The sequence below is a fragment of the Paroedura picta genome, chromosome 5, assembly GCF_049243985.1.
Source record: "Paroedura picta isolate Pp20150507F chromosome 5, Ppicta_v3.0, whole genome shotgun sequence".
NCBI lineage: Eukaryota > Metazoa > Chordata > Lepidosauria > Squamata > Gekkonidae > Paroedura > Paroedura picta.
Genome location: NC_135373.1, coordinates 114,069,311 through 114,089,938, shown reverse-complemented (window position 1 = coordinate 114,089,938; position 20,628 = coordinate 114,069,311). Strand labels below are relative to the sequence as shown.

The 20,628-nt window shown below is 43.9% G+C and overlaps 1 protein-coding gene across 3 annotated transcripts in view; it reads left to right on the top strand.

Moving 5' to 3' along the window:
* CACNA2D4 (calcium voltage-gated channel auxiliary subunit alpha2delta 4) overlaps nt 1–20,628 on the top strand; it is a 208,767-nt gene that overhangs the window by 57,182 nt on the left and 130,957 nt on the right. For 2 of the 3 annotated variants that reach the window (XM_077340036.1, XM_077340034.1), the window contains exons 14-23: nt 905–922; nt 2,326–2,403; nt 3,374–3,454; nt 5,801–5,875; nt 7,808–7,894; nt 8,703–8,774; nt 11,529–11,590; nt 12,771–12,838; nt 16,354–16,399; nt 19,001–19,098. In XM_077340036.1, the coding sequence (XP_077196151.1) occupies nt 905–922; nt 2,326–2,403; nt 3,374–3,454; nt 5,801–5,875; nt 7,808–7,894; nt 8,703–8,774; nt 11,529–11,590; nt 12,771–12,838; nt 16,354–16,399; nt 19,001–19,098 (685 nt within the window). The remainder of the gene's footprint in view (nt 1–904; nt 923–2,325; nt 2,404–3,373; nt 3,455–5,800; nt 5,876–7,807; nt 7,895–8,702; nt 8,775–11,528; nt 11,591–12,770; nt 12,839–16,353; nt 16,400–19,000; nt 19,099–20,628) is intronic. The other variant, XM_077340035.1, reaches the window with a different exon arrangement.

The window sequence follows — 20,628 nt, the reverse complement described above, 5'->3', positions numbered from 1 at the left end:
CTAAAATCAAGTAATAGTTTGCTTCTTTGGCTGAGGGAGCCTCTATAATCAAAAGTAGAATTGCACTGAAATTTCACTAACTTTTGAACCTCTTCCTTGGGGTAATTTCTAGTGAAGCTGACAAGGGTTTTCATAAAGTTAAGGAAATCTTGCAAGTGGATTTTGTGTACCATTAAAATGCAAAACTTGGGCTTTGTGGCAATCCCTGAAGGCATGTGTTTGTTCTTTGTTGCTTTGGTCTCGGCTAGATTAACTGCCTCCAGGATGCCTCAAGTGCCAACATGCATAAGACCCTTTCTCTCAGCTGTTGTGTTCTGGAAATAGGCTCTCACACAACTCAACAGGTGAAATGCAAAGTTTGGCCACAGCATATCATTTCTACTGATCCTCGAGTGGGCATCATTTTCCTTCAGTGTGAGCATAAGGGAATCTCTCTCTCTCTCTCTCTCTCTCTCTCTCTCTCTCTCTCACACACACACACACTGTATGGCCTTGATTGGTTAGGGAAGAACTGTTCTGATTGGTGGCTGTTAGTAGCAGTGTGAACAAAGAAATGCAGCCCTTTTACTGATTATTAATGCAAAGTTTTACATGACACCGTCTCATAGCTAATACTTTATGTATGGACTTCATTGTCATCTGATTCTACTAGAAGTATATTATGCACTAGAGGTCAATAAGAAACGTTATCAATTGTACAATAGGCTATCTGTTTTTTGTCAGTCTTGGATCCCATTGTTTGGAACCATTGTGTGGCGATTTCAGCTTGTTCCTTTTGCATTTCTGACTGACATTTATCTTCATTTGTTGCTGTGTTTCATTGCCTTGTGCATCCGTTCATTATTACACCCTCCATTCATTTCATTAACGGGCACCTTCATTTGTCATCCCCATCTCTCACTAGCTTCCACAAGCTGAGGAGGTAACAAGCTGCTCTGTGTGCTGGGAACAAGAACGGTTTACCTTGTGTCTGTCTCCATGTCCTGTACTAGTATACCTAGCTGTAGCTCCGCTATGCGTTCAGGCTGGGGAGAAGATGACTGTGAAGCAGTGAGAGGGCTACATCGTGATAGCTCCGGATGTATTTGAGAAGCTATGCTGGCCCATATTGCAGTGTAGTATTTAATAACACGACCTTTGACTCTCAGCTTTCCCATACATAATAATACTTTCATGCCCTAAAATAGTTATAAGTAGGGATGCGTGCTTGGATATAGCTGATATGAACATATCCCATCCCCCAAACACCTTATCTGGGAACAGTATTCAGGGTTCATGGGAGTACCAGTCTATGGGTCCTGTATATTTCTGGAAATATTTGGGGTTGGGTTTTTAAGAAGAAGAAGAAGAGTTGGTTCTTATATGCTGCTTTTCTCTACCTGAAGGAGTCTCAGAGTGGCTTACAATTGCCTTCCCTTTCCTCTCCCCACAACAGACCCCTTGTGAGGGAGGTGAGGCTGAGAGAGCCTTGATATTACTGAAGAAGTGTTGGTTCTTATATGCCACTTTTCTCTACCCAAAGGAGTCTCAAAGCGGCTTACAATTGCCTTCCCTCCCTTCTTCCCTCCTCCCTTTGTGGGGACCATTTTTTCCTTCATATTCCACACCCCTGCCAAGTAGGTTGGCTGGGGGCAATTTATTCAGGCCCTGAAGAATTGGACCCCTTGGCTCAATTCACTCAAAGCTGGGGGTAGGGGTTGAAGGTCTATAGGGGACAGGCAGCACCAGGTCCCCTCCAATTTTGGTATGATTTAGTTGAAAAGCAACCAATCAACCTTCCCCACCCCAATGAAGTTCCTCAAAGGGCCTAATAGAGCCTGAATAACTCTGGAACCCTAGGAAAATCACATCCCAAAATGGTATTGCAGGAGTCTGATACTGTCCAATACTGGAATTTATGCCCTCTTTGAAATGCAAATTCCCAAAATACCCTGTATGTTCTTCCAGGTGCACATCCCTAGTTGTAAGTATTGTGGAGGTAGCGTCAATACACCTGCTTGGTGTAGTGGCTAAGAGCAGCTGCCTCTAATCTGGAGAGCCGGGTTTGAATCCCCACTCCTCCACGTGCAGCCAGCTGGGTCACCTAGTCACGGTCCTATTAGAGCTGTACTCACATGGACATGCATAGGTATGGCTTCTTGTAAAGGATCCTTGCTCTCCCTAGTCCTCTTTCTTGAATGTTCTCTGCCGTCTTTTGTCTCAGCTTCCTTACCTTCCCACCTGTAATACTTTTCATACGCCTTTCTAGTACTCAGTTTTTGTCAGTGGTTGGCACACTTTGTACTATTCCTGCCTACTAACAGATTACCCTTTTCTGCCTGGCAGCTCTTTGCCTCTCAGGCTCAAAGCCTCCTGCTGATGACCACGGTGGCAATGCCAGTTTTCAGTAAGAAGAATGAAACGGTAAGCCCGATGCTTCTCAGGAAACCCCGCAGGGCCCACTCAGCAGGAGAGTGGATTCAAGAGTGACATTGCAGTTTAAGTACTGAAAGTATATAAGAGCTCTTGTGCGAAGATAGCCTTTGTCGAGGAAATGAGTGAAGGGCCATTTAGTTGGTACCGCATGCGTTTGACAGCCCTAGGTTTTGCCTCTGAAATTTATATTGTCTATTCCAGGCTGTGTCGACCGGGGTTTTGTGAAATTCTGGGGTTTCTTGATAGCCCTAGAAGGGTTTCCGAAATTTGTGTGAATTAATTAATTTTTAATATATATAAAACATTATTAAATGTTTATTGGGTTATAGGATCATATATGGTCATGTCACACACACACACACACCCCACACACACCAATGGCCAATGTTGGGCCTGGAGGAGGTGGGAATGGGAGGGGCCCCAAGTGGGCTTGTACACAGCTCTGCTTCCCAACCACATTCTGCACGATCGCGCCACTTCTGGGGCTTCTTGAAGCCTGAAGAATGTTTCAGGGGTTTCTAAACGATAAAATAGTTGAGAAAGAATGGTCTATTAAAATTTAGGTGCTCAAACATAAAAATAAACATCCCTATTACCATGTAGAAAAGGTGCAGCTTTGTAAAATAGATGGCTAGGGATGCTTTCCTTGTCACCATTTCTGAGTATGTTAAAGGGAACACACTAAATTTTACATTCATGTGTCCTTCTACCATTTTAATTTTTGTTGCTGCTTCAGTTGTGTTTTGGACAGCTGCTGGGTGTCTTTCAGATGAGCCTCTTTTTAGTTTGTTTTACAATTTTTATCTCTTGCTGGTGTAAGCCACCTTGAAAGTTATTTGTAATAAAGGTTGGAATCAACCATTACTGAACAGATGAATCAACAAATGCTGACAACAATGCCTTTAACGGTTCTTGAGAGTTTGCATTTCTGAGAATGGTGTTTTCTGTCCTTCTGCAGAGATCCCATGGCATTCTTCTAGGTGTTGTGGGCTCAGATGTCCCTTTGAGGGAACTTCTTAAGTTGGCTCCACGGTACAAGGTAAAATGATGCACTCCAGCAATTATCATAAAGGTCAAAATCACAAGATGTCCTAGTCTCACTGTATACTATATTGGCCAGACCCCACCTGGAGTACTGTGTGCCATTCTGGAGGCCTCACTTCTAAAAGGATGTGGACAAAATTGAGAGGGTGCAGAGGAGAACAACTAGGAGGATCCAGGGCCTGGGGACAAGGCCATATGAGGAAAGGCTGAGGGGCTTGTGAATGTTCAGCCTGGACAAGAGGAGGCTGAGAGGGGACATGATTGTAGTCTTTAAGTATTTGAAATGTTGTCACTTGGAAGAGGGCAGGGAGCAGTTCCTGTTGGCAGCAAAGGATAGGACCCCCAGTAATGGGTTTAAACTTTGTGAAGAATGATATTCACTTTGTGAAGAATGATAACAGGAAAAAAATGTTCATAGAGTAATTTAGCAGTGGAATCTAAGGAGGTGGTGAGCTCCCACTCACTGGCAGTCTTCAAGCAATGGCTGGATACTTATCCTGGGCCCATTCTGCATACGTTAGATAATGTACTTTTAATGCACTTTAAAAATAGATTTTCTTGTTCCGTGCAGGAAAATCCAGCTGCAAAAGCATATTGAAAGTACATTATCCAATATATGCAGAATGGGCCCTGGATGCTTTAGGCCAGGGGTAGTCAAGCTGTGGTCTTCCAGATGTTCATGGACTACAATTCCCATGAGCCCCTACCAGCAAATGCTGGCAGGGGCTCATGGGAATTGTAGTCCACGAACATCTGGAGGACCACAGGCTGACTACCCCTGCTTTAGACTGTTCCTGTATTGAACAGAGGGTTGGATTAGATGGCCTGTAATGGCCCCTTCCAATGCTATGATTCTATGATCAGGGATCTCTAGCAAAAGCTACATCTGTAGGAGAAGCAGTAATCTTCATATAGCACATAGTTGGCTTACTGAATTCACTGCCACAAGATGTGTGAAGATGGCTATTAGCTTTAGATGGATTAAGGGAATCTGTGGAGGACAGGTTTCTCAGTGGGAGGGAAGACAGCATGATATAGCTGGATTTTGTCAACTCTCAGAAGCTAAGCAAGGTCACTGCTTGGATGGGAGAGTGCCAAAACTCTGCAGAGGAAGTCCTGGAAAACCACATCTCCTTCTCACATACCTTGAAAGGTGCTTGCTGGGGTTGCCTGAAGTCTGTTGCAACCTGACAGTACTTGAAGGTCTCTCTGTGGCAATTATGAACTTTGTTAGCTGGGAATATCCATGCACAGATGATGGCCTGGTGGTAAAGAAAATGATTGCAACCTTCTGACTGATCGTACAGTTACTAGAAATTGGCTGTAGTTCTGCCTATTGGTTGGAATGTTTTTGACCCTTGGTTCTTATCAGGAGAGCAATATATTCCTCTCCAGAATGTGGCTTCCCATGAGTTGGAGGAGGGGGTGTTTTGAGCAGGGTCAAGCCGGTCTTCTCTTGTGCGCCAAGGCCAGAAGGCATGAGTAAGCCATTATAATCTATAAACCTTGGGGGCTGGGACTGATGCCAGGCAGAGACCCAGATCCATGCCAGCAGTTCTTGGAAGGCTGGCGTAAGGGCTGTAGAGTGTTCCCGGGAGGTGGAGTGGGAAGGTTGAGACACCAGGCTATTGGCTCATCTTGCAAGGAATCTTTCCTTGCCTCCAAGGAAAGTGTATTTAACTGATTCTGTGAAGGCTCCAGGGGGTGGCAGGTTACAGTGGATGAGCAATAGCGTTGTGAGTGTCCTGCATAGTACAGCGGGTTGGACTAGATGACCCGTGAGGTACCTTCCAACTCTATGATTCTGTGAACACTATGTACTGCTGTTGTTCTCTGCACACATTTGGGAACTCCTCTGTGTCTATATTTCTTCCTCAGTAAAAATATTTAAAAGGTTTTTTTTCTCAGTGCGAAGGCAAAAGAACTCTAATTTGGCCATTTGGCTATCACAGAGGCTAAAGAGCTCTGAGTATGTGATGCTAAGGCACAAACAGGAAGGGAAGGTTAAATTATCCTTCCTCTCTCCACAACACCACCCAGTGAGGTAGGTGGGGCGGAGAGAACCCTGATATTACTGCTGCATGAGAGCAGCCCTATCAGGGCTGTGATGAGCCCAAGGACATTGAGCTGGCTGCATGTGGAGGACCAGGGAATCAAACCTGGCTCACCAGATTAGAAGCCGCCGCTCTTAACCACTACACTACTCTCTTTTTTGGAAAGTTCACAAACATTGGAGGGAAATCAGTTACGTTGATAAGCGAGAAATCTATTCTCTTTTCTATTATTTGAAAAGTTATGAAAAGGAAATGAGACTAGTAATTCAACCGTGTTTTGTTTAAAGCTGGGTGTCCATGGATATGCCTTTCTAAACACCAACAATGGCTACATACTGTCTCACCCGGACCTTCGCCCATTGGTAAGTGATTCGCTGCATTCCTTTGTTGTTGCTTTCTTGGGGTCTATTTTGCCATTATAGAGAATCTGATTCTTTCACACCATCAAGTTGACTGGTAAGGGAGGTGGTTATACCTGTATATTTTTGTACCTGAATCTATTTAAATACGCGATTTGGTTGAACATTCATCATCATTGTATGTGATCCATGTAGCAATACATGCTAAATTGGAAGATTTAAATTGGAGATTGATAGGATTGGTAATAGAATAGTACTGCACTGTTCAGTGAGGTTCACTTGGGTGACTTCTACATATTCCTTGTGGGGAAAAAATGGCGCCTGGGAAAATCCATATTTAATTGGGGCTGTGTCCAAATACTGTGTAGCAAGGAAGAGTTAATAGTAGTTTCTGTTTTAGAGAAAATGAGAAGAGTTGGCTAAAAGGAGCTCTTCTGCCAGGCATTTGGTTGAGACCAGGCACAACCAACAGCGAATGAAGGGCCCCCACTCTCCCCCCTCTCCCCCCCTTCCTCCCAGAACTCCACCAGAGCGCTCTGGACCTGTTGTGGTATTGCACTGTTGCATCGTTATTCTATTTTATTATATTGTTATACTGTTATATTATTCTGTTATACTGTTACAACCACTGTTATTAATTATTGTATGATTTTTAACGAAGACTGTTTCATGTATTTTTTATTAGTTCAATGTAAACCGCCCTGAGCCTTCGGGGAGGGTGGTATATAAATCTAAATAAATAAATAAGTAAATAAGTAAGTAAATAAATAAATAAATAAATAAATAAAATACTCCTTTTTTCAGTATCTAAAGGAGTCCCAAAGCAGCTTACAATTGCCTTCCCTTCTTCTCCTCACAACAGACACTTTTTCAGATAGGTGGGGCTGAGAAATCTCTAACAGAAAGAACTGCTCCTTGAGAATAGTTCAAAGAGAACTGTGAGTAACCCAAAGTCACCTAGCTGGCTGCATGAGGAGGAGTGGGGAATCAAACCTGTTTCTGCTATTAGAGACCACCACTCTTAACCATGCTGGCTCAGGGTAGTATTTTGATAAGATAAGGTAGTATTTTGGGTAGTAGTATTTTGATAAGATAAGACACTTTCAATGCAATATCATCATTCCACATAATAATGCCAGGTATGCGTGTGGTTGACACACTCGTTACCTGATGGACTCTCAGGGGTATCAGTCACCCCCTGCCCCACCCCTGACTGCCTCTACCTCCCTTATTGGCCCTCGGGGAGGTCACACACACCCAGGAGAATCAATCAGATAGGGACACCCTGTCCTTGACTGCCTTCCATCCTTGAAAAGAGCTGGCAGTCAGGTGAGCAGCCTCATGGGGTGGCTGTGCGGGTGGCCAGCCCCAGGGAAGCCAGTGCCTTGGTGGCAGCCGCCGATAGGAGAGAAAGGCCTACTGACCAAATCAGGCCTGCCATCTTGAACAACCCTGCCACTGCCTCGCCCTGCCTTGAGCAGCCTGGATTGGGGCCGAGAGAATGCCCTATGTATGCCTTCTCCTGCCCAGGTCAGGGGGAGGGGGGAGAGAAGGCCTCCCATGTGCCTCCTCCCACCCAAGAAAGCCTTGTGGCATCTGCAGGCCTTTTCAGTGCCTGCCCGGGTTCGTGGTTGCGTGGCGAGAAGGCCCCACACGTGCCTTTTCCCACCTAGGACAACTCCAATGCAGCCTCTCCAGGCCTTGGAAGCACCTGCCCAGGTCAGAGGGAGAGAAATCCCCATGTGCCCCTTCTTCTACGTGGCACAGCCCTGCCGTGGCCTCTGTGAGCCTTGGTGGCACCTGCTCGGGTCGGGGGAGGGGGCGCTAGCGCTCATTGTATTTTTTTTCCACAACAGGTTTTTTTGCTAGTATACTATAATCTTAGGCTATTTCAGTGGCAAAATAACTTTGTTCTATTTCTCTTCTGAACTACAGTATAAAGATGGGAAGAAGTTGAAGCCCAAGCCAAATTACAACAGTGTTGACCTTTCTGAGGTGGAATGGGAAGATTCAGATGAAGTAGTAAGTTTACTGCCTGGGATTTCAGAGAATATCTCTCCTTAACTTCATCCCTCTCTGCTGGGATCCAAAGGTGTTCCTAGCTAACATTGTAAAGGTTGTCTGATTTTTGTGGCTGATTATTTATTGAAATGTATATCTTCACCTACTTCTCCATATAGATGGAAGTATTCAGAAATTTGATCTTGATTAACATAAGTCACATTTCCCAAAGCCCAGAAGAACAGTATTGAGGTTTTTAAAAAGAAGAACTGTTCTTTATACCTCACTTTTCACTGCCTGAAGGAGTCTCAAAGTGGCTTATGATCAGCTTCTCTTCCTCTCACCATAACAGACATCCTGTGATTTAGATGAGGCTGAGAGAGCTCTGGCAGGATTGCTCTGTGAAAACACTACGATCAGGGCTGTAACTGGCCCAAGATCACTCAGCTGGCTGCATGTGGAGGAGTGGGGAATCAAACCCAAATTATCAGATTAGAAGCCACCACTCTTAACAACTACGCCACACTGGCTTGCTTGCTTGCTTGCTTTCTTTCTTTCTTTCTTTCTTTCTTTCTTTCTTTCTTTCTTTCTTTCTTTCTTTCTTTCTTTCTTTCTTTCTTTCTTTCTTTCTTTCTTTCTTTCTTTCTCTCTCTCTCTCTCTCTCTCTCTCTCTCTCTCTCTCTCTCTCTCTCTCTCTCTCTTTCTCTCTTTCTCCCTCCCTCCCTCCTGCCCTCCCACCCTTCTATATTATTATATAAAATCTCTTATGCGTTGAAGGTAGCCCCAATCCTGGCCAGAGGCATTAATGCAAATCTATTCCTTTTCCCAGCTACGAACAGCAATGATCAACGGGGAAACTGGTTACCTCTCAATAGATGTGAAAGTGCCTGTAGATAAAGGGGTAAGTATTTTACTCCTGTAGTTCCTTTTGCTTTTTTTTTTAAACTCAGCATTTTAAATCAGGCTATTTAGAGAGAACAAAAGGAAATTCTATAAATATAAAATAAGCCCTGTGCAGAGCAGAAAAAGGATTTTCAAACATAGTCTAGGTGTAAAGATTTCTTTAAAAATCCTAGCGCCAAAGGAAATACAGGTTTTGGTGGCTGCCAGGGTTGCCAGCCACCAAATGTTGATTGGACTTCTTCAGGAATCACAACTGATATCCAGACTACGGAGAACGCCCAGAGGCTCCCAGATATTAGTACAGAACTCTTAACCATTCCACCAAGCTGGCTCTGGTTGGTTGAGAGAAGGAGCTTACATTGGCCCTCGCCATTCAGATTAGTACACACAGCGAACCCTGGTTTCCTCACCAGTTTGGCTTCTTTGGCATATTTCTGATTTGCTTTATTCATTTAAGGTTCTGTTTGTGTGATTCTACATTTACACCAGGCTTTCTCAACCAGGGTTTCATGAAACCCTGGGGTTTCTTGACGGCCCTGGAAGGGTTTCCCAAATAGGTTTTTATGAAACCCTGGGGTTTCTTGATGGCCCTGGAAGGGTTTCCCAAATAGGTTTTTATGAAACCCTGGGGTTTCTTGACGGCCCTGGAAGGGTTTCCCAAATAGGTTTTTATGAAACCCTGGGGTTTCTTGACGGCCCTGGAAGGGTTTCCCAAATAGGTTTTTATGAAACCCTGGGGTTTCTTGACGGCCCTGGAAGGGTTTCCCAAATAGGTTTTTATGAAACCCTGGGGTTTCTTGATGGCCCTGGAAGGGTTTCCTGGATGAATTTTTATATTTTTTTTAAATTTGTTTAAACATTTATCAGGTGATATGACCATATATGGTCATGTTGACCCACCCACCCCTCTCAAAATGGCCAGTAATGGGCCTGGAGGGGGACGGAAGAAGAGGGGTCCGAGGTGGGCATGGACACAACTCTGCTTCCCAACCATATTCTGCACGATTGTGCCACATCTGAGGTTTCTCAAAGACTGAAGAATGTTTCAGAGATTTCTCAAAAGCTGAGAAAGGCTGATTTACACAATCATAAATTACTTGTTTGCTTTAAAACATTGTTATGAAGATAGACATCTAGCAGCCTGTGTTTTGTCCAACCCCTTCTGCTTCCATGTGGCAGAATTCCCAATATGGCGAGTGCATTTTCCAGAGAGGTCCCACTTTTGTGTACATCTAGATTCTCCCTTTTATCCTTGGACACATTAAAGGGCTTTGTGTTACTTTATTTCACCTTGATGATGGCTAGGAATTTATATTTATTTGAGGATTTATAACCCCATCATACTGCATATTGAATCGACCAAGCTGGTACTGTTGGTTGATTCACTATGCAATATGATGGGGTAAAAATCCTCAATTAAAAAAAAAAATAGCCATCATCAAGGTGAAATTAAAGTAACACAGACAAAGCACTGGGGAAACCTGGAATCCACCGTGGATGTAGGTTGGGGCAAACATTTTCCTCCTCTTGTCCAGCAGGGAGGCCCCTGGCCTGTGTGGCTGCACATCGAATTTGACTTTGGGGTTATCAGGCTGGCCATGCTTAGCTAGTTAATGAAGTTAGCTGAGATATTTTTGAAATGTTCAGCTGGCAGCCAGGCTACAAATCTCCCCTGCAGCAGCAAGCTGTCTTTCTGCAGCACCGACAGTCTTGCCTCGAGTCCCCTTGATGCCTGCTGTCACTGCGCCAGATGGATTTCCAGTTCACTGAAGATTAGTGCTTAACCGGCGGGGGCTGGGGGGGGGGAGAGAGACAGACTCAGCATCATGGAGTTGGAATGTTCCACCATTATTGATCAATATCCTTCTGTCCAGCAGCCCAAATAGTCCTGCTTAGCCCGGGCTCGTGAGAGCTTGGGAGCCAAGCCGGGTCAGCCATGGTCAGTGTTTGGCTAGGAGACCTGCAAGGAAGCCTGAGCTTGTTATGCAGAAGAGGGCAACCGCAAGCCACCTCTGCACATCTCTTGCCTGGTTGGGGTCCCCATGACATGGTTGTGACTTGAGGGCATATTCTACATCTTGCTGTCTACTTCTTTCTTTCCCATTTCGTCCCAGCTATATTTCTAGCCAAGCAGTCTGCTAAGTGTGCGGATCTGACACGGGCAAGAAGCGATACTTGATCCATCATCTGAAACGTATATTAAAGCAGGCCTCGGGGAATGAATTCATGTATGTTGCCACTAGTTTTGTTTCCTTTTTGGACGTCTGTCCGTCTCCAACTAAAAGACATTGTTGGTATTAGAGAAGCTTTTTTCAACTTTTTGACTGTGGAGTGGCCCCTGAAATAATTTCTCGGGCTTCAAGAAGCCTAAAAAATAATTTCAGGGGTTCCAGCGCAGTCAAAAGGTTGAAAAAGGCTGGTCCAGACTATCCACTGCAGGAGTAGTCAAACTGCGGCCCTTCAGATGTCCATGGACTACAATTCCCATGAGCCCCTGCCAGCAAATGCTGGCAGGGGCTCATGGGAATTGTAGTCCATGGACATCTGAAGGGCCGCAGTTTGACTACCCCTGATCTACTGACTTACCCGGCTGGGAGGAAAAGGAAAGATACAGCTGAGGATTTTCTGCATATTACTGACTTTGCATTAAATATCATTAGGAAATTGTGGCTTTTTCATCTGTTTAAAACAGGTATTCCTTAGAGGAATTTTGATCCCCCCCCCCTTTTGTTTTGTTTTGTTCTTTTCCCAGAGACGAGTTTTGTTCCTCACTAACGATTACTTCTTCACGGATATCAATGACACACCCTTTAGGTGAGTGAGCAGATAGCTTTTCTTGGGAGAGGGATTATTTATTTTTGAAGTCTCCATTGATGATATAAAGCATTGACTTTGACACACGCAGAGTTGTTCTCTGTACCACTTAATTTCTAACACTGATTTGGTCATAGTTTTGTAGTTAGGGTTGCCAACTTCAGGAAGTTTCTGAAGAGGGGAGGGAGTGCAATAAGAATGTGATGCCAGGGCTTCCAAGAGTCACTATAGGCCATTGGACAAAGAATTCACCTGCTCCCTTATGTGACCCTGATTCAAACTTAAATATAACAGCAAAACAAATCTCTTGGCTTGCTGTTACCATGAATCTATAGTAATAAAATCATCAACCTTTCTGTCCATCTGTTATTTATTTATTTAGTAGAATTATAGAGTTGGAAGGCACCTTTACGGTCATCCAGTCCAACCCCCTGCAGAATGCAGGAAATTCACAACTACCTGCCCACCCACAATGGCCGCAATTTCCTCCCCTTCTCCCTAGTGGGGATAGGGTTGCCATATGTGGGCTGGGAAATACCTGGAGATTTGGGGGTATGGTCCCCTGAGAAGAACAGGATTTGAGGTGATGAACCTCAACAGGTTATAATGCCATACAGTTATCTAAAACAGCCATCTTCTCTAGGGGGAATTAATTTTTTTTGTCTGGAGATCAATATTAATAGTAGAAAATTGCCAGGAGAAATGTTACGGGTTTGTCTGGGTGTGGACAATATTCTGGGAAAAACTTAGATGGTTCCCAGGAAGTTAGACAATAATTGTGATTAGATGGGCATGAACTGGAAAATTCCAGTTTAGTTAAGGGTTCAGGGTCTTCCTGACCCGAACCACCGAGCCCAACCAAATCAGAGGCCCAAAATGAACCCGCTGGTTCAGGTTGGTCCACTTCACTTCTCTCCACTTAGAATTGTGGAAGGGGGGGGGGCGTGAAATGGACCACGTAACAGAGTTTGGTAGCCCAATCTCTACCTTCATGCTGAAGTGCTGTTGTCCTACACAAGCTGATACTTCTGAATATGTAGTTCAGCTGTCAATTGAATTCAGGCATTTGTAAATAAGGGGAAATGTCTGACTCTGAAGCATAAGCACACTTGCTGTAGCTGTATCACAGGATGCAGACCTTAGTCACTCTCCTTGATAGAATTTTTTTTAACCTCCCCAGTCTTGGAGTTGTTCTATCAAGAGGGCACGGAGAATACATCCTCCTTGGGAACACAACAGTGGAAGAAGGTAAGTTGAAGAGCAGGCATTTGTCAATCAGTTATGAGAGAAAGCGATAGAGCCCTATCTTCTTATACCACAGCTGTGCTTACGTAGCTAATAGGCCTTTCCTTCAGCTCAATCCTTCTCTTAAGTATTAGTTCCACTCTTTAAGATTCGGTAGGTTGATGGTAGAAAATGTCTGAGGTGAATTCCTGAAGACAATATGTGACAATTTAAAACCAGAGACTTCCTTGCTCCTAATTTAAAGCTTACCCGTTAGGATTGGCTGAGGAGGCCCTGTTTTAGGCCAAACTACCTATGGCAGCTACAAGGCTACCCACACCACCATTTTAAAGTGAGGCATGTTTGTGTCCCCCCCACCCATACTTTATCATGTGCTGAACACCCCCCCAGCTGCATTTGGCACTTGAAAATACATGGGGAAGGGGAGAGGAATGGGAAGGCGACTGTAAGCCGCTTTGAGCCTCCTTCGGGTAGGGAAAAGCAGCATATAAGAACCAACTCTTCTTCTTCTTCTTCTTCTTCTTCTTCTTCTTCTTCTTCTTCTTCTTCTTCTTCTTCTTCTTCTTCTTCTTCTTCTTCTTCTTCTTCTTCTTCTTCTTCTTCTTCTTCTTCTTCTTCTTGAGAGTGTCACAGTGTGGACCCTATGAGGATTGCCCTTGCAGCATTTTTATTTTTAAATAACTATAAAATAGCAGTGACATTCTTCACATTTTGATATTTTTGTTACTGGAACTTCATGCCCCTCCGTACTGAACCAGGAGAAGCCTTTCCCACAATAGAATTGCATATGATTATGTGTACTGTCCTCTGTGCTATTTCACAATATGTAGTTACATTCTGCTTGTGATCAGCCACGATCACAAGGTCTTTTCCACATGTACTACTGCCACACCAGATATCCTCCATCCTATACCTATGCATTGATGCTTTTTTACTTGAATATAGAACTTTGCATTTTTTCCCCTGTCGAATTGCAAGTTGCTATTTTTCTAATCTTTCAAGGTCATTAGCAATTTCATTTCTAAAGCGTTAGCAATTCCCACCCAGCTTTGTCTTATCTGCAAGTCTGATAAGGATTTCCTCCATCTGTTCATAAAGGCAATTGGTAAAATATCTCACTAGGTCCAGGACAGAGCCCTGCAGTACACTGCTTGAGATTTCCCTCCAGATGAATGAAGTGCCATTGATAAGCATTTTTTTCAGTATGACTCTCCAGTTTGCTGTGAATGTACCTGCTAGTATTATCTCTAATTCACATTTAACCAATTTGTCAAAATAATATGGGGAAAATTGTGGTTGGTAGTGGATTCTAACTGCATCTGTCTGTCTGTCTGTCTGTCTGTCTGTCTGTCTGTCTGTCTGTCTATCTATCTATCTATCTAGTAGATGAGCGATTGGGATGTGAGTGTTCTGCATAGTACAGGGGATTGGACTAGATGACCCAGGAGGTCCCTTCCAACTTCATGATTCTATGATTCTATCTGTGTCTGTCCGTCTGTCTGTCCGTCTATCCGTCTATCCATCTATCCATCCATTTATTTTGGCTGACAGGTTCTCCAAAAATATTCACTCTCCTGAAATTCTGGTCAGACGTACACATAAATGGTGGGAAGAAGGATCACAGACATAAGCCTATTATACATGACTATTTTCCCCTTGCTTTCACCATGTACACCCATTGGGTTTTCTTTTTAATTCTCCATTGATTTTTCTCCTTTCAGCTCTCAGTTTGCTTTCTGGTCAATATTTCTGGGGGTTTTCTGAGAATGCTTTTGTGCAGATTTCCCCCTTGTTTTACTTTGAAGCCAAAGGAAATATAAAACTCTACAAATTCCCCTGGATTCTACCTCCTGCCCCTTTGCTGCCCTTCAAAGGTCACTCCTCTGCCCACATATAGATCATTGTCTATTCTGCACCTTCTGCCATCCTCCTCCCTTCATCTGTGTACACGTTCCATTGATTATTTTTTTCCTCATTGTTTTAATTTTTTTTTACAAGTGGCATGAGTCTCTCAGTATGAGATGATCACTAGTTTCAGATTGCTGAATTAAAAAAATTAATTGATGGTAAGGGAAATCAAAAAGTTGTGTAAGAAGATGCATTCTGTCTTAGGCTTCTGTTCACAGTGCTGGAGACAGTTCAATGGGCAGGAATGACTAGTCTTGGATAGCTGAATTTAAAAAAAATTAAATGATAGGGGGGAAGTTTAAAATGAGGGGGCATGAGGTTTAGTTCCTTGCTGGTATTGACTTGAAAGAAGAGCCAGGGCAAACGGCAGTGTCCCCTTGCAAAATAAATAAATAAATAAATAATAACAAAATAAGGGTTGGATCATCAGTGCAGAGTGAAATTGGTATAGATGTAGAGAAAGAGACACTGGGATGGGAAACCTAAAGCTTTGAAAACATTTCCCCCATTTTTCACAGTGGCTGATAACACAGCAGAGAATCCCTAGCTGCTTGGCAGCATGGAAAACGGGGCTTCACAGCTGCTTGTCAGTTTCAAAAATAGTTTTCTTCGTTTCAGCATTGGTTCCCCCCGCCCCTTTTCCTGTGTTCCTTTGAGTTCCCTTTCATTCAGTGGAAGGACACTAAAATGTATGTGTAAAACCTGAACCACAAGGATTTAAATGAAAGGTGCCTGCTGGATACCACTGTGCAGCTGCAATAGGGGATTGCATAAATTTTAAAAATGTTGGATGCCACTCCCCATATGTCACAAGTGGCATTCCCACTTCAATTTAGAAACGTGTGTTATTTTGTTGTTTCTTAGCTGCAGAATAGAGCCTCTTGTGGCGCAGAGTGGTAAGGCAGCAGTCATGCAGTCTGAAAGCTCTGCCCATGAGGCTGGGAGTTCAATCCCAGCAGTCGGCTCAAGGTTGACTCAGCCTTCCATCCTTCCGAGGTCGGTAAAATGAGTAACTAGCTTGCTGGGGGGTAAACGGTAATGACTGGGGAAGGCACTGGCAAACCACCCCGTATTGAGTCTGCCATGAAAATGCTAGAGGGCGTCACTCCAAGGGTCAGACTTGACTCGGTGCTTGCACAGGGGGATACCTTTACCTTTAGCTGCAGAATAAATACACCAGAGGAAAAAGAATGGTGACTAAGGAGGGCACAGAATCCAAAGTCAAGCTTAAAGGTTTACTGCACAGAAAATCTTCAATAAGCTGTACATGCATATTAGTCCAAAGAATATTTCCAAAGCATATTCTATTCTGTAGGGAGGAAAAACAAAAACAAAATGTCCCTAGGCAATGAATTATTTGTTTTCCCCCCCTTAAATCTTGTTTCAGCAGCACTATCTGAATGTTGGGTTTCTGTGTTTGGAATTTTGAAATGTACAGCTTGAGAACTTAGCATGTCAAATTGTCATGTCAACCATCTAGGGATAAAGGATTTTGGCTCTTACGTGTATAGAATAGAATTAGATATGAAACATGTCTGATTTATAGAGGACTCAATGAAGGAATGAAAAAAAAATGACCCATTTATGTATCATTTGCATTTACATTTCAGGTCTGCATGATCTTCTACACCCAGATTTGACCTTAGCCAATGAGTGGTAAGAGGCAGGAATTCTCTCTATTCAGGGTACAGGAAAGGATAGAAGCAGCCATTTGCTCAGCTTTAAGTTTTCTAAGTAAGGCTTTAGGCTAGCCGTCCCCAACCTTTTTAAGGTTGAGGACCGCCTCCGGGGGTGGTGAAGAGCCGGCGGCCCGGGCGCCACGCATGCGTGTTAGCGCTCCCTGGTGGTGAAAACGTGCATGTGCGGGAGCTCCACGCATGTGCGTTTGTGCCCGCCGGCGTGCTGGCAGCCGCGCCTGCGTCTTCCCCCCCAGCTCTCACAGCAGAAAACTAGCCGGGCCACGAGTGAAGTGGCCGCTTCTCTCGTGGCCTGGTGAGCTTCTCTCTGCGGGGGGGGGGGGAGAGGCAGGTGTGGCAGCCCATCACTGAGGCCTTTACGGCCCACTAGTGGGCTACAGACCACAGGTTGACTACCCCTGCTTTAGGCCAATAGAACAGCATGCTTTTCAGGTAGAATCTTGCTGTTCTGCTACTGGCATTTCCATTTTAAAAGGATCTTAGAAAGAGCTGGGAAATACCTATGACTTGAGAACTTGGGGAAACTACTGACAATGTAGACAGAACTGGGAGGTATGATTCAAAGGGCTACTTTCAAAAGCAATGCTATTTTGTATACATGTTCGTATCAAATTGGCACCTGTGACAAGTCTTGCAACATTACCTATTGTAGCTAATGTTTGTTTTATTAAGGCTGTAAATATACCTAAAATACCTTTCATTTGGGCATATTTCAGCTTCCCTAATATATGTTTTTCTCAGAAATTAAAAAATAAAAAATAAAATCCTGGATAAATTCAGGAATTACTGTTAGGCCCCCGAAGAGTTGTTTGCCAGGCTTCTACTGTAGTATCTTAAAGTTTAAAGGGACTGCAGAAGATACAAGGATCAGCTTAGCTGTGGGGAGCAGATTGCTCCTACTAGCTCAGCTTGGGGCTGGCTTCTAGTACAACCCACTTTAAACCAGGCTGCAGGAGAAGCCAGCCTCAGGAGCTGCTGTGCTTCAGGGGGAAATCTGCTAGCTACAGCACAGCAGATCCTGGCATTTATACCACCCTGCAGGAGAAGTCTTCCCAGCCAAGACCTGCTTGTGGCAGGGACATCCCTTCCCATGCAGATCCTGAGCCCAGCCAGCCCCAGGATTGGATTGGCTTTAAAAAAAAAACTGGTATTTTTCTTCTTTGGTCCGTTGGACCTGAAAAAATTCTGGGTTTCCAAAAAATCTCAAATACTAATATTATACTGGTATTGGGATCTGGGATTTTTCAGGAATATGAACCATGTTCAGACCCAACAGACCCAAACTGGAAAATATTTGTTAAAAAAAAATTGCACACTGCTAATTTCAGTTTTTAAAAGGGGTAATTGGCTCTGTCTACTGCCAGGGGCAACGAGCCTGTAGAGTGAAAATAACTAACTAAGAAAAAGAGGGGAGTCTTATGAAATTATGGTGCAAATTTTGGGTTGAGACAATGGCGTACACTGTGAATACAAAAACAGCCAAGAGTAAGATGGTTGTACGAAGTTATCTTAGATGGATGTGTCTCCTCAATGTATGAGGGTAAGCCAAAAAGTATTGCTACAAAATCATAGAAACCTTTATTAAACAAAAAATGTTAAAATGTGAAGCTGTTGTTTTTCATCATAACCCCCATCTAGGTCAATAGCTTCTGAAGGCAATGCTTCAATCTCTCTAACCCTCCTCTGAAGAATTCTGCATTCTTTGATTTGCACAACTTCACAACAGTACTTTTGGCATCTTTAAGAGACTTAAAAATCATGTTCCTTTAAAATGTTGAACATAAAGAAGTTTGAAAGGGTAAGATCAGGACTGTAAGGTGAATGGAGTAAAGTTTCCCAGTGAAATTCTTTGTAGTACAGCCTTTGCTGCCCACAAAGAATGAGCAGGTGCATTGTCATGATGTGGAAAAATTCCCTCAGCACAACTTACCTGGCCTTTTCCTCACCGATGCAGTTTTCAATTTTCTAAAAACAACTTCCTAATCAGCCCCCATGATCATCCTCTGCCCTTCAATAAAATTATTTTGTTTGGAATAACCGTTTTGTTCAGAACAAACCCATGCATGTATGAACTCAACATCTGGAAGAAGTTCCTGACAGTTCGAGCGGTTTCTCAGTGGAACAGGCTTCCTCGGGAGGTGGTGGGTTCTCTATCTTTGGAGATTTTTAAACAGAGGCTGGATAGCCATCTGACGGAGGGGCTGATTCTGTAAAGGTTCAAGGGGGTGGCAGGTTACAGTGGATGAGCGATAGAGATGTGAGTGTCCTGCATAGTGCAGGGGGTTGGACTAGATGACCCAGGAGGTCTCTTCCAACTCTGTTATTCTATGATTCTAACTGGACCCCTAGAAGCAGTACTTTTTGACTTACCCTCTTATGCCGACCTGTTTGACAGCGCAACTTGAAACTGTGCTGCCTGTGGTATGTGTACAGTGGAGAACTTGGTTTTTGTGTTAGAAATCCTGATAGTTTCGGCAACCGTACTTTGTGAGAACTGAAGCCAGTTGGTAACTTTTGAACCAGATCTCATTTAGCATTTATTTCTGCCTTTCCTCCTTAGGATTTACTGCATTACAGATATTGATCCGGCTCACAGGAAGCTCAGCCAGTTGAACGCTGTGATCCGCTTCCTCACAGGAGAAGAACCCGATCTAGAATGTGAGAGATTAAATGCGTAGCTATTACCTAGAATTCACCTTGAATCTTTGACTTGAAGCATTTGATGCAAAGGGCAGCCGTTTCTGACGTACAAACAGACCATCAAAATGTAACACCATCTTTTTCCACAGTAGTCAGTTCCCAATATTGCAACGCACAAGGGCGGCATGCCTGCTTTAAATTCCACAAGTGAATCACTGGGATGGCGGAGCTGCCAAATCAGTGCTCGATGCCAAAACCCTCCTGTGACAGAGGGCCAAGATAAACAATCCCTGCCACTCTTTCTTCCCATTTCCCCAACTGTCTCGTGTCCTAATGATTCCTGCTGTTTAGACCACAGCTGGCTCAGAGGCATTTATGCTGTAGTGAAAGCTGTCTATATAATCAGCATGTGCCACAGCCTATTCATAATTCATTCTGACTGTGCCTTGGTTTCCAGATTAATTAGACACTCACATGGACGCATAAAGCTGCTGCATACTGAGTCAGGCCATGGGTCTAACAAAGTCACTGTTTGTCTGCCTGGACTGGCAGTGCCTCTTCAGGGTTTCAAGCAGAGGTCTTTCTCCTCACTTGCTATCTTATTCCCAGGGATGGAACATGGGATCATATGCATCAGGGGTAGTCAACCTGTGGTCCTCCAGATGTTCATGGACTACAATTCCCATGAGCCCCTGCCAGCATTTGCTGGCATGGGCTCATGGGAATTGTAGTACATGAACATCTGGAGGACCACAGGTTGACTACCTCTGATCTGCATGACCCGCAGGTGCTCTACCGCTGAGCCATGGCCTTTCCCCAACCAAACTGGGACCATCAGGTTCAACCCATCGCTAGGCAGATCATGATATTCCACTTCAGTTGATACCTTCCAGCTGCATTCTGGTCAGGGGCACCAAGTCTTGATTGCCCTTTTGGTTAACATACTGAATCAATGAGCCAACACACACTGTTCCTAAGGCCATTGAACTCATGGTTGTGGCATCTTCCTGTCTTGTTTCCCACCCTCCCATCACAGCTGTTTCTTCCTGTCTTGCTCTAATCCAAGGGTGGCCAAACTGTGGCTCTCCAGTTGTCCATGGACTACAATGGGAATTCAGAGGCTTATGGGAATTGTAGTCCATAGACAACTGGAGAGAGAGTTTGGCCATCCTCCCTGTTCTAATCCATGAGCTTTTCTGCACGTTTGACTTCCTCACTTTTGCGCTTATATTGCATCAGTTGTTTTCCTTTTCCATACATATTTTACTCCCTTTAGCAGTCGCTTCAATATTTCATTGCTGTATCTCTAACTTATTTACAAGCATGTAATTGTGCTTGTAAATAAGCTGGAGATACAGGGATGAAATATCAAAGCATCTGCTAGTAGAAGTAAATGGCATGCGGAAAAGGAGATTACAAGAAGCACTTCAAGCACAAAACCGGCAAAAACAAGGCATGCAGAAAAGCCCCATGATTCATTTGTTCTCTTTCTGTTGCTCCTCGCCAGCTCCTCCTTCCTGGTTCTGCATAGGTGGTGCTGGGGCAGGT